The sequence below is a fragment of the Pavona decussata genome, unplaced genomic scaffold (genome assembly GCF_977016875.1).
Source record: "Pavona decussata unplaced genomic scaffold, jaPavDecu1.1 SCAFFOLD_94, whole genome shotgun sequence".
Lineage (NCBI taxonomy): Eukaryota > Metazoa > Cnidaria > Anthozoa > Scleractinia > Agariciidae > Pavona > Pavona decussata.
Window position 1 is genome coordinate 178,374 of NW_028145511.1, and position 13,754 is coordinate 192,127.

A 13,754-nucleotide genomic window follows, 5' to 3' on the forward strand; every position below is an offset into this window, starting at 1 on the left:
GACCTTTTTCTGTCTGCAATCGTGGTCTAAGACTGTCAAACAAAGCACGATTCCTTCGCAAGGAACTCACCAATTTCCACCGTTTTAGATGTCGAGTGCTTCTTAGAAGTTATTCTTTCGATTTACCGCTTCAAAATGGTGAAATTTCCGTTTGAAAACGGCACACTTGAGTCCAGAACATGTTAACAATATGGCGACACAAGTTTAATCCAATGTTAATTAAACAAGATGCCTGCTACACTGGCATTACGCGTGATGCTGGGGCTGATTCATTTATTCCAACTGTATGCTTCGCCGATTTATAAAACTATCCTTGCTAATGGAATAGTTTGAGTCACGACGATCGCGTTACGTTGTTTTCCGTGTGTTACGCGACTCAGACTATCAGCGGAAATTTGTCAAATTCCATTACGATAACGTAAGCTTCTCAATGACCTCTGTTCTGTCTCGCGTCGTGGCCTAAGACTGTCAAACAAAGCACGATTCCTTCACTAAGAACTCACCAATTTCCACCGTTTTACGTGTCGGGTGCTTCTTAGAAGTTATTCTTTCGATTTACCGCTTCAAAATGGTGAAATTTCCCTTTGAAAACGGCACACTTGAGTCCAGAACATGTTAAAACAATATGGCGCGACTTAATCCGTCTTTAATAAATATATCAAATGATGCATTGACGTCACACAGGTAGGGGTGAGTGGGTCCCCTCCCTCGCGATATAAGCGACAAGAATGGATTTTGATTGGCCTGCTTCTGTTGAAGACAATCAGAACAATACATCCCGAGTAGGAGAGGGGAGAGTTTAATGAATAAATTAATGTACCGATTTGTAGCTACGAGGAAGAAAAAAAAACAAGATGCCTGCTACACTGGCATTACGCGTGATGCTGGGGCTGATTCATTTATTCCAACTGTATGCTTCGCTGATTGATAAATCTATCCTTGCTAGTGGAATAGTTTAAGTCACAACGATCGCGTTACGTTGTTTCCTTTGTTTTACGCGACTCAGAGTATCACCGGAAATTTTAGCCTTCCACGCAGACGTTCTTAGGGCAGGAAAGCGTGACGAACCCCCAAGAAAGTCTGCGTGGGAGGCTACGGAAAATTTGGGAAATTCCATTACGATAACGTAAGCTTCTCAATGACCTCTTTTCAGTCTCGCGTCGTGGTCTAAGACTGTCAAACAAAGCACGATTCCTTCGCCAGGAACTCACCAATTTCCACCGTTTTACGTGTCGGGTGCTTCTTAGAAGTTATTCTTTCGATTTACCGCTTCAAAATGGTGAAATTTCCGTTTGAAAACGGCACACCTGAGTCCAGAACATGTTAAAACAATATGGCGCGACTATTTAATCCGTCATTAATAAATATATCAAATGATGCATTGACGTCACACAGGTAGGGGTGAGTGGGTCCCCTCCCTCACGATATAAGCGACAAGAATGGATTTTGATTGGCCTGCCTTTGTTGAAGACAATCAGAACAATACATCCCGAGTAGGAGAGGGGAGAGTTTAATGAATAAATTAATGTACCGATTTGTAGCTACTACGAAGAAAAAAAAAAAGAAATCGACCCGTTTTAAGACACGGTATGCCCCCTCGGGGCATCCCGCGTAAAAAAAAAAAAAGAAATCGACCCGTTTTTAGACACGGTATGCCCCCTAAGGGCATCCCGCGTAATGATGCTTTGACGTCACACAGGTAGGGGCGAGTGGGTCCCCTCCCTCGCAATATAAGCGACAAGAATGGATATTGATTGGCCTGCTTTTGTTGAAGACAATCAGGACAATACATCCCGAGGAGGAGAGGGGAGAGTTTAATGAATAAATTAATGTACCGATTTGTAGCTACGAGGAAGAAAAAAAAAAACAAGAAATCGACCCGTTTTTAGACACGGTATGCCCCTTCAGGGCATCCCGCGTAATTAATGTACCGATTTGTGACTACGAGGAAGAAAAAAAAGAAATCGACCCGTTTTTAGACACGGTATGCCCCTTCAGGGCATCCCGCGTAAAAAAGAAATCGACCCGTTTTTAGACACGGTATGCCCCTTCAGGGCATCCCGCGTAAAAAGAAATCGACCCGTTTTTAGACACGGTATGCCCCTTCAGGGCATCCCGCGTAATTAGGCAAAATTGGAGATCACTCGATTAGTGGGACTGGGAACGAATGAAATCGAGCCTCGAGAGTACTCACGTGCAAGACCAGTGAGTTGGATGAGAATTTATAGGTAAGTAACGTCCTTTTATTCTTAGTTTATTCCTTCACGGGTTTTGGAATATATTTTGGACCTACGCCTAGTTAGCAGCACGAAAACAACTGGACTGCAACGACTGAAGCACTGAAGGTGTTTTTGCGTGAGTAGTCCTGCGTCCCAAAACGGTAGAGCCACTGTGCACGGCCAGCTATAGACCTTATATCACGGAAATTTAAAACTTTTATGTAGGCCTGATAACGCAAAAAAATTGATACTGCTAGAAAGAGCACCTTAAAATAAGTAAAAAGGCCGAGTTTGAGAGTCTGGTCTTTTAAAGTAGCGAAGATATAGTTCCGTGAATTCGGGAACTTTTCCAAACGTTTGTACGGACGACGGGCAAACTTTGCCCGTTCCCATACAAACGTCTATAAAATTTCCAGACTTAACGGAGCTATATCTTCGCTTCTTTAAAAGACCAGACTCTCAAACTTGGCCTTTTTACTAATTTTAATTAAGGTGCTCTTTCCAGCAGTATCAATTGTTTTGCGTTATCAGGCCTACATAAAAATTTTAGGAGCAACTACACAATGAATTAACATCGATGAAAATTAACAGGTTAAGCTTTTAAATAATTCCTCATAATTTCAACCCCAAATAAATGAAAACGGAGCCACATTATGCACCTAATGGGGAAAGACGCCAAGAATTTCATTCATAACTGAAAATTGATCTTTTGTCACGTACAGGACACTCAACCCCCCCCCCCCCCCGGGGGGTACTCCCATATATGAGCTATATGGGTATGTGCGTGCCGCTGTGAAGGGCCGGGTATGGATTTCAGTGAGTTTACTCTCGAATAGGGTATAGGAATCAGAGAGCTTTGGTCTAGAATAGGGTATCATTTTCTAAGAAACTACCGTAATCAGTTGCTTGAACAATTTAGTCTGAGGAAGTTTCCCGGTAAATGAAATTTAAAATTTAAACCCTCCCCCCCCCCTGGGCACTCACTGTGAAGTATAATTATTATAGTTGCATACCGTAAAACCCCACCTGCTTGCTCATTGGTTCACCTACAAGTAGCCAAAAATATACATATTCCGATAAATCCCCCGCTTAAAAGTCCCCTCTTGCAAATTATTCCAGTTATAAGCCCTCTTCCCTCCATTTCTAGGGATATTTAGTCTCCCTTGCAGCTGTTTTTGCTCGTCACGCAACGTTCCTCCACCTCCTGTGGGGAGGAGCCTTGCATGACAAGACAAAGAAGAGGGAGACTAAGGGATATTAGGATGTTTAGCACTTTAATGCCCCCCCCCCCCCCCCACCCTTTTATAAACCGACCCAAAATCCCTTTATACAAAGTTGTAGAAGCCTTTGGTTAATAATAACCAGGATTTTACCAGATTTAAGGTTGCATTTGAGAGTTGGAAATGGAATATATAGCTGAAAAGTCCATGTGAGCATTAAGCAAAACATAGTTAGTAGTTAGCTACTAACTATGAGCAAAATCAGTGATTCAGAAAAAAGGTTATGATCAGGCATCAACTGAACAGTGAACCACAATTGGCAGAGGCAAAGCTGTGGCCTGGGTATGCGTGTGTTGTGGGAGGGGGGGAGGTGAAATTTTTCTACTAGATCAACAGGTTTCCCTCTTTCCTTTATTAGAAATTACAGATTGGTCTTGTGCTTTGCTTGGTTTTAAAGTTTTTGGTGCAAATCCTAGGTCTTAGCCTCACTAAATGTTGATGTCCAGAAAAATAAGATGCTAAATCCCCTCGCCAGAGGGGAGGGATTTGCAAAGCCAAGGATTTAAAGCTAAATCAGAATTTCCAGAAGGGTTGGGACTTAGGAGTAGTACTCTGAGGAATTTTTTAAATTATTGTTGGCTTAGCCTGTGTACAGCCGCCCTCTCCATTTTTCCTGAGGGGAGGGGGCGGCTGTACACAGGCTATTGTTGACTGTGAAATGCAAGTTTAATAATGGTCTGATCTCTGATCAAGTGTTTTTGGAGACTAGCCAGTAGGCTGGTCCTGCATATAAGCATGCAGAGCTTCTTAATGAGTGTGATATTAAGTTCCAAGGTTTTCAGCCAAATGGTGCCTGGGTAGTCATCTTATGGTTTTTGAAGAATTCACTGAAAATTCACGGAGTTAATTTTTTTGATTTTTTTAAATCGTTTTACCAGAGAAGCCATGTCAGGGCTGTTATTAAGTTTAAAGCCACATGTTGCAATGAGCATGGCACCCTTAACATTCGTGTCGCTGTCTGAGTAAAATGACCCTACAACTACCAGTAACATCAAGGTCCCAGTCAAGGGTATTAAGTAGCAAGTGTTCAGCTTCTTGGCTGTCCAGTTAGGGGTGATGAATAAATTAAACTTGTGAGACTGTCAGCCAGACTAGCATTCTTTCTGTTAGCTTGAATCACCTCCCAGCTGAGCATGGGTATGCAAAAACTGGGATTTAAAGACATTTTGTGGAAAACCGACACAATGAGGCTTGTTGTTTTGGCGAAACGTTTGAAAGATGATTCACCAGTGACCTCTCCAATTATTACATAACTGTAATTCCTGTGTGTGAACTTCATATACAGTCATTCCACTGACACTATTTAAAAGACTTATGCAAATTTATTTGTTATTTATTCTTTTCATTCATGGACCACTGTTTTGCTTCTTTGATTGACCAAAGCTGTTTCTTTTCTTTCTTTAACTAGAGCTTAACATTAAAACCATGATGTACACTGTCAACAAAACACCTTTAGTTTGGATCCCAATGCGTGATGGCACCAAACTTGCAGCTAAGCTATGGATGCCTGTAAAGTCTGAAAAAGATGAAAAATTCCCTGCTATATTAGGTACAACTTTGAATTTTCCTTTTCAGAAGACTTTTTGATGGTTTGTCGTATCATAATTGTTACCATAATCAGGAATTCCATTGGACTTAAAAAGTGGCCCCCGTGATCCCATTCACTGTTCAATTATATATTAAATTAATTGCAGCATATAAATTCATTTCTTTATTATCAGAGTCAATAATTAAAATTATGCTATATTGTGCAGTTCTGGAAAATTTCCGTACTTCCCCAACGGTGGGTTTTTTGTTTTGCACTCCCGTCCTCCCAAGAAATTCCAGTTTAGTTTTATACTTTGCTTCTAAAATTTTGACTTCAAAGAACCCCCTCCCCCTGGGAATTTTCGATGACCTTCCATGTGGTGGGTATGGTTTTTTTGGGACTGCACATTGTTCAGTTGAAGTGATGATATTGCTACACACCTGTATAATTATCAAAGAATAAAATAGAAAATTGAAATGGCTGTCAGCTGCATTATACAGTAGTTGAAAAACAGTGATTTATGTGAGGGAAAAGTACAAACTCTAGGAATTAAACCTCTGTGTCATTTTTTTATGTGTTCAGCAAACTTATAAGTCTGCTGCCTCAAAACATTTCTGAACAAGTTTGGTGCTCTCAGTTGCCTTTGTTTATAAGCTCAGTGCAAAACAGGGCTTCATTATGATCAATTGATGGACAAGAGAATTGCCTCTGTAGTGTACGATAAAGTGCTTTAGTGGAATCTATGAAACTATACAACATCACATTGCTGCCACTTGAAATTTGACTTGAGATGTCTATCTTACTGTCTTTCCTCCTACAAGACGTCTTTCTCCCTGTTGTTGTTCTTGCCACTAGAGTGTGAAAGCTGAGCTGTTATGTACTTTTGTTAAAGCTGTCAATGCATTTTTTCAATTCCAGAATTCCTTCCTTATCGTCGTACTGACTGGACAGCTCCGAGAGATGAGAAGAACCATTCATATTTTTGTTCCCATGGTTACGTATGTGTCCGTGTTGACATGCGGGGAACTGGGGATTCGGAAGGATATTATTATGATGAATATGAAAAACAAGAACAGGAGGACTGTTGTGATGTCATTGGCTGGATTTCACGCCAAGACTGGTGCACTGGAAATGTTGGTAAGCTTTGCAGGCTGTTTATGTATAACCAGGAAGGAGAAAGGGGTGTTGACTCTGGAAGGGAGAAGGACCTTATAGAAAAGGAGGCAAAAGGGAAGAGAGAGTTGGAATAGAAAAGGACCATGAGGTGGGGATCTGAGACTCAGTAGAAAAGAAGTAAGAAGCACATCTGAAGAAATGGTGTAGAAAAGTTAGAAGGAGGACAAAAAGGGTGGGAACTCAGGACAAAAGGGAGTGGGAGCCTTGGAGGGAAGAGGGTGAAAACTCTAAGGAAAAGGGAACAAGGAGGAGCTAAGTAAGGGGTGGCTCAAACCAGTACGAAAAGGGGGGCAGGGTGGCAATAAAGAAGGTGGGAATCTTGGAGAAAGATGCAGAAGGAGGCAAGGAGGTAGGATTCTAAGAGAAAGCGGGGGGTGGGGGAAGGGGGAAGGGGGGGGGGGGGAGGTGAAAAACATGAAGAATATTATGTGAAGGGCTGGCATAAACAACCTGTGAGCAATTCCCCTTAGGGGATGAGAATCATTATGAAGGAGAAGGGGAAAGGCACATCCGTAATGGCCGGAGAGGATACCCCAGACAAAAGAAATGAGAACCCAAAGGGCAGAACCTCTGAGAAAAAGGGTGTGGCTGTAAGTGGGTATTTGAACCATAGAAAGAGGAGAAAAAACCCTCAAGAAAAGAAAGCAAGGGCCCAACAGAAAGGGAGGAAAATGATCCCTTGTCTCTCCACTGCCCCTAAAGAGAGTCTATGATGTTTATTTCAGGCATGTATGGCAAGAGCTGGGGAGGATTTAATGGCCTTCAAGTTGCTGCTCTGCGGCCCCCTGCTCTTAAGACAATCATTTCCACTTATTCCTCTGATGACCGTTACGCTGATGATGTTCACTATCGTGGTGGATGTGTTCTTGCGAGGGAGATGCTGTCATGGGCTCATATCATGTTTCTCTGGAATGCACGCCCTCCTCATCCAGAGAGCCTGGGTCCAAGGTACTAGTGTTTTATATCTTGCAATCACATTCCAGTTTGATGAGCAGCTTGGTGTAAGAGGAGCATATTAATGCATGATTCAACCTTTGAATTTCAATAACTCTAAATCAGATCAGCCCTGTTTCAGCTCGAGATTTGGTTAGACTACAAATGTTGCTTAAAATTATTCACAACCAATATCACAATAGTATTAAAAGTGATCCAACAATGAAATATTTTGAAGCGTAAATTATAAGAAAGTTAAAAAATTGGGGTATTGACCATCTTCAAAGACCCAGGGACAGTCGGTCGGGGGGGGCAGGGGAAATGGCACGAAGAAAGTTTTCATGAACCTGTTCTTGAAAATTTCCCTTGTGCCATTTTCCCCCATCGACCAGACTGACTGCCTCTGGGTCTTCTAGGTTGGATATTAGTCAAATTGGTTGCCATGGAAATGTCACTTTCTCTGAACAGTATTATGCATTAGTGTTACAGTTTTGTTTCAGTTACTTTTTTTTGTTTTACTGAACTCTCAGGTGGAAAGAAGTGTGGTTAGATCGTTTGCACAAATCCAGTGAACCATGGGTTCACACATGGCTGTCACATCAGAGCCGTGATAAATACTGGCAGCATGGCTCCATCGCTGATGATTATGCCTCCATCACATGCCCCGTACTCCTGATTGGAGGATTTTCTGATATCTACAGAGATGCTGTGTTCCGTATGGTACAACATCTAAAGTGTCCGGTCCGTGCAGTGATTGGTCCATGGTCCCATGCATGGCCCTTAGACTCTTCACCAGGGCCTAGGATAGACCACCTTAAAGAGTGCCTCAGGTGGTGGGACTGCCATTTGAAGGGCTTGCCAACAGGTGTCATGGAAGAGCCTGTGTTGCGGATGTTCTTGAGGGATGGTATGTTGTTCAACATAAAAATCGGGTTATTAATTATGGTAAAATTGAAGGAGAGCTTCCCAAAGCATTTGTTATCAGTAATTTTACCCTAAGGGCTGACTTACACCTACCGATTAATCAGGCAGGTTTTGTCCAATTTGACAAAGAAAATGTCAGTGGCATTGCTACAGACGTTGAATCAGGCCGATTTTCATTGGTCTTCATTCTGCGTTACTATACCTGCCAACTTTTTCTGAGTCAAATGCGTGAGATTTTCGTCTTGTCATGACTGGGATTTCCGAAAACGTCTCAGCCACCTCCGAAGATTTCCGACTATTTTCCGAAGACTTCCGAACGTTGCCGAAAATATCCGAAGATGTTCCGACGACCTTTGAACACTTCTGATTCGAACGGATTGTAGACGTTTGAAAGCTTTTGCAAAAATGTTAGTATGTTGTAATACAGTTAGGACACAAAGTCAACATTAAGTGCCTTTTCTGGGAAAATTTAACTGAATTTTTGTTATTAATCGTGTTAAAGAACAACTCGTCCGGATTTGGGAGTCAAGCGTGAGAAATTGTCCTTGTCTCTTTGATGCGTGAGATCGATGTCTTTAGTCCGCAGGAGTGAGACTCACGCATAATGCGTGAGAGTTGGCAGGTATACGTTACAAAGTTGAAAAGGAAATCTGCCGACAAATTGTGACGTGTGATTTTTATAAATCAGTGCGTGTTTTGGTTAATGCCAGTTTTTTCCAAACTAATCAACACAAGCTCAATGCTGAGAATTAATGTATTACATAGGTCGATTTAGACGGTACAAGTTTTGCGTATGAGTGTCGTCGACGACGCTGACGACGTCTACATCTGTAGTGTGTGCTCCTGGCAACATGCAAAAAATATTTTCATATACAACTCTCGTCATTCAGCATTGGCTGCTCCAGCGATTGTCGTGGAATTTAGTCCTACGGCATTTTTACGAATCGTGCATGACAAGTTGTTACTTGAATTTACACCAAAAAATGCTCTACCGAAAGGGTTACGCTCGAAGTCAGTGTGCACCCAAAGGGTTTGAATTTTGGGCCGTTTTGGTCTGAAATAGGGTACAAATTTTAACCATTTTCGTCTGAAGTCTGAAAATGGGTAGGATTTTAGAAACCTGGCTCCAGTTTTTCAAAGAGTGGATAACTTTATTCAGTGGATAAGTCGCTATTCAGCGGATAAAATGCATAAGTTTGAGTACACTTTATCCGTTGGATAGCGATTTATCCACTGCAGAATTAACCGCTCTTTGAACAACCAGGCACAGGTCTGAAAAATTACATATTACAAATTCAGATTGGTCTGAAAGAGGGTGAGGGTATGGAGGACCGGAGAGTACCCCTCTCAGTCATTGAAGCGCACCAGTGTACCTGGTTTGGGGGCGGGGGGGGGGGGGGGAGAGACCACGAGGTACACCTCGCTCGCAGTGCAGTATCGAGAACGGATATGCCACTTGATTTACTCTGAGCTTTTCATTAAAAGGCATTTCAAACGCACACAAGGAAGACATTTGGCCTGGGAAGTGGATAGCAGAGGACGGCTGGCCTTCATCCAGTGTGCAACATCAAGAATTCGCCCTGTGTCACGATAAACGTTTGACAGCGACACCAGAAAACCAAGAGAAACCAACCGCCAATGAGCTAAACACGAAGGTATCTGTGAAGTCCTCTCTTCTGAGTGGAGCCTGGGGCGGCCTCCCCCTTATTTTTAGTCTCGATGAGCTGCCAGTGGATCAAAGATTTGAGGACACATTGTCGGAGTGCTGGGAGACGGCAACGCTTGAAGAGCCTGTATCAGTTGTGGGGTTTCCTGAGGTACATCTTCAACTGAGCTGTGACAGGCCCTTTGCTGTGGTAGCTGTGAGGTTGTGTGACGTGTTTCCAAACGGCGAGTCGTCTTTGATCTCAAGAGGTAAGATTTCCGTTTTAGCATGAGACCTGTTTTGCTTTGTTTATTTGGACCTGATGATGATGATGATGATGATGATGATGATGATGATGATGATGATGGTGGTGGTAGTGGTGGTTTTCAGGGAGGACCTGAAAAAATTGTCCACTTTATTGAAATCTTTTGCCTTCGTACTTTGTTCGCACAGGAGTGCTAAACTTGACTCACCTACACGGCCATTCAACAGAGGCTATTCAGCCGCTAACACCCGATCAAACCTTCCAAGCTCAGGTCAAACTGGACTCCACCGCGTATACGGTCGCCGCTGGACATAAAATTCGCCTGGCACTGTCCTCAGTTCATTGGCCGTTTGTCTGGCCTTCCCCTCACACTACCTGCCTCTCTGTACATACAGGAAGCAAGAGTAAGCTGTTACTTCCGGTTCGCGCATCAAGTAAAGAAGCGATGGGTAGGGATGCACTTCTGAGAGAGTTTGAGGCTCCTGGTGCCTATAAGCATGCCATTTTACCTGTTGAATGGCGTAGAAAACCACAAAAAACAAGGTTAGTTAGTTAAGGTGGTGTTAAGTTCTTAAAGTTGGTAGTTATTTAACCCGAATGTAGCCATATACAGACTTGATGTTTGATAAGTCCCGAAGCAGAGAACCTCAAAAGTAACGATAAAATTATGTATGTTGGTTTATGCAGAAAGCAGCGACCGAAGAAAGAAACAATGAAATTAACAGGTACAATTGGACTTTTGCCCAATTTTTAAATAGATACGTCTCTCTCAGTCATCTCCATCATCAAGCGCAATGATGACTTCGGTACACATTACAACAAGGGCAAAACGGCATCTTTTGGCTCTATCTACGATTTTGAAGCGTTTGTTTTGAGTGTTGTGGAAACAAAACCATGTAAGATTGGTTGAGAAAGTGGAGCATGAAGCGGTTATGAAAGCGACGCTAAGTGCAAAACTTTTCATATGAAAATTAGTTTTGTTTGCATATCAATGAAAACTAATTTTCACAACAAAAACTTTGCACTTAGCCTTGCTTTCATAATGAGGTTCAAAACAACTTGGAAATGGTCTATTGGAGTGTCGTTAAACCAAAGTTGTGACTCCAATCAATCACTGCACACGTCACCAACACAATGAACCAATCAGAACTCAAAACATACGGCGTCAAGCGCGGGAAAACGCGTGCGATCGATTCACGATTGGTTTTGGACTGACTTGTGATGATTGGTTGAGAAAGAAAGCGAGTTTGTCAAATTAAACCAACCCATAGCGTAGAAAGGCAAAACCAAAGCAAACACGAAATTACTTTCTACTCTCAGTATACTAAAATCCGCTGTGCCGTGCATGCTTGTCTTGGTTTAACTGTGGCCATCTCGTGTTTTAGGAGCCTAGAGATTGGTCAGCTGTCTGATGAGTACAAGCTGTCCGTTTCTCGGGATTCTGGATGCTTTGTGCTAAAAGATACAAACACAGTCTACGACCAGAGAAACACTGAAGTCTTCACGATCAAAGAAGGCGAGCCTACCACTGCGAAGGTCACCATTCAAGGCCAGGTTACAATGCAAAGAGAATCTGTCAACGCTGACCAAGAGAATGGTGGGCGCATCCCAGCGTGGGACACTCGGGTCCAGGCTTTCAGTGAGATGTGGGGTGACGAACAGTTCTTTTATTTGAAAAGTCAGCTAACGGCGTTTCACGGAAGTGAGACATGTTTTGATAAGACGTGGACAAAGAAAATAGAACGATTTTTTAATTAATGCCTTCATTGACACTTGCGAACAAAAAAAGTTAAAACATTCCTCCAGGTAATGGTGTTTCTCTTTGTAATTGTCGCTCACTATTATCGACTCATTGTGCTCACTTGACCCTATAGATTTGACGTGGTAAATGTAATGTAATAGCTCACTGATATTTATAAGTTATATTTCACATTTGATATTACTTCCATAATCCTTAATTCTTACTTATTACAGCTAGTGTTGGATGATAGAAATTGTCAGTGACGAAAAATATTTACAACGCAATTATTTTGGGTTAAAATAGTTAAAAGAATTTTATTTGGTGTTGGAACGTGTTACAAATAATATTTCGGTTTCGAAAATTTCAAAGACCAGTTGACTCGTTTCCTTCGTTACCCAGCTCTTTAGAGATAATACTACTCAATTTCTAGTCTCACCTTGTAGCTCGACTTAGTTGTTTTTTATGTGTGATTGACGTATAAATTCTCTTGTCATGAATTCGGCATGAGCAGCCGTTCGTTTTCGCCGAAACACTTTCAACCACAAAGATATATTTAATTGAGTTTCGCACAATTAAATGGTATAACACCTTGTTTACCTTGGCTTTGATGAGTTTGTACTCAACTTGACCTTTCGTCGGTCCTTTCCAGGAAATAACTATTTCTCTTATTTTTAATCATTTTTAGGTGCTTTTTTTGTGTTCTTTTACCGAATTCTTTTGATGTTCATTTTAAAGATGAAGATATCTAAATAAATATATCTTATTCGATGGTTTAACATATAATACGCGCGGATATTTTGCGAGTTGCGTAGTATTTTTCCGAGCCCCGAAGGGGCGAGGAAAAATACGAGCAATGAGCAAAATGTTTGCGTTGTCTGCTCTCAACGGCATTAAAATTGCCGTAGTATACGTAGCATGCGTATTCGTAGGGTTTTCCTTGCGTTAATTACCGGGTTGCCACTGTCAGAGAACAATCAGGAAAAAAAAAAAAATTTTTCATGGTCAGGGCATGGAGTCGAGGAATTCTGTATGAAGTCAGGGAAATACTAAATTCTACCTCGGAGTCGTGCAGTGAAAAGACGCAATTTCATTTCTGGCAAGCCACCAGGTCAGTTGGAAAAGGGAAAAAGAATCAGTTGTTTTAAAAGACATTTACGAAGGAATTGATTTCTATGCATGGCTTCATCGCTGGTTCTTTTGGCAAAGAATATGTTTTCTATGGTCCTTGAAAACTATTTTGTGGTCAGTGAAAAGTCGATCGGAATTCTTATTATCACATCTTATGATGCGATAAGTGGTGATTCAGTTTAACCGGTTGTCGCCTTTTGGCTGACGAGGAAGAATAGCAAATAGGTCTTATCATGGTTTTCGACGCCATTTTGACGAGTAGGCAAACACGTCTGAAATAACAGTGTTTGTATGGAAATCCGATGTCAAATAATTTTCAAAAAACATCGCATCTGAAAAATTCATGAATTGGAAACTTTTGGCACTAGGAAAACGATTTTAAGTAAAAAAAATTGAGGGATGTAGCTGTGCCAGAAAGCGTCCAGTCGTGTTTTGAACTTTCCATACATTTGTCTGTATAGCGACCAGCCGTGAACTGCTACTAACAATAGTTCGCGGGAAAAAAATACAGGGAAATGTATGGAAAGTTCAAAACACGACTGGACGCTTTCTGGCACAGCTAGATCCCTCCAATTTTTTTCTTAAAATCCTTTCCCTAGTTCCAAAAGTTTCCAAATCACGAATTTTTCAGAAGCGATGTTTTATGAAAATTATTTGACATCGGATTCCCATACAAACACTGTTATTTCAGACGTGTTTGCCTACCAGTCAAATCGGCGTCGAAAACCGTGATAAGGCCTATTAGCAAGAAACGCTTACACTGCTATTTTCCGGCCGGATCGTGGATCGGGGTCGTATGCTTCAACCGAACGGCCACAATCTTGCTTTGCAACCGGACATGGGCCTTCTGAGTAGTTTTGGTATACTCTCCAGCTCAGCCCAGGGTTGGTACGCTCAACAAAACAAAGCAATTAG

The 13,754-nt window shown here is 41.8% G+C and overlaps 1 protein-coding gene across 2 annotated transcripts; it reads left to right on the forward strand.

The window, feature by feature from the left end:
• Positions 1-2,135: 2,135 nt before the first annotated feature.
• Positions 2,136-12,477, forward strand: LOC146473194 (uncharacterized). 2 transcript variants are annotated; one of them, XM_085118425.1, is made up of 8 exons: positions 2,136-2,228; positions 4,908-5,048; positions 5,946-6,164; positions 6,929-7,151; positions 7,667-8,043; positions 9,546-9,974; positions 10,159-10,513; positions 11,356-12,477. In XM_085118425.1, exons 2-8 carry the CDS (start codon positions 4,925-4,927, stop codon positions 11,726-11,728), a joined length of 2,100 nt encoding a protein of 699 aa, XP_084974551.1. In that variant the 5' UTR covers positions 2,136-2,228; positions 4,908-4,924; the 3' UTR covers positions 11,729-12,477. The 2 variants fall into 2 exon arrangements, with proteins under 2 accessions (XP_084974551.1, XP_084974552.1); XM_085118426.1 differs by lacking the exon at positions 2,136-2,228 and adding an exon at positions 2,334-2,355.
• Positions 12,478-13,754: the final 1,277 nt, after the last annotated feature.

Bases quoted from the DNA above. Each gene is read 5' to 3' on its own strand.
- LOC146473194 (XM_085118425.1), top strand. From the start codon at position 4,925: ATGATGTACACTGTCAACAAAACACCTTTAGTTTGGATCCCAATGCGT. The intron at 7,152-7,666 runs GTACTAGTGTTT...CTGAACTCTCAG, and splicing joins CCAGAGAGCCTGGGTCCAAG to GTGGAAAGAAGTGTGGTTAG. The intron at 10,514-11,355 runs GTTAGTTAGTTA...CTCGTGTTTTAG, and splicing joins AGAAAACCACAAAAAACAAG to GAGCCTAGAGATTGGTCAGC.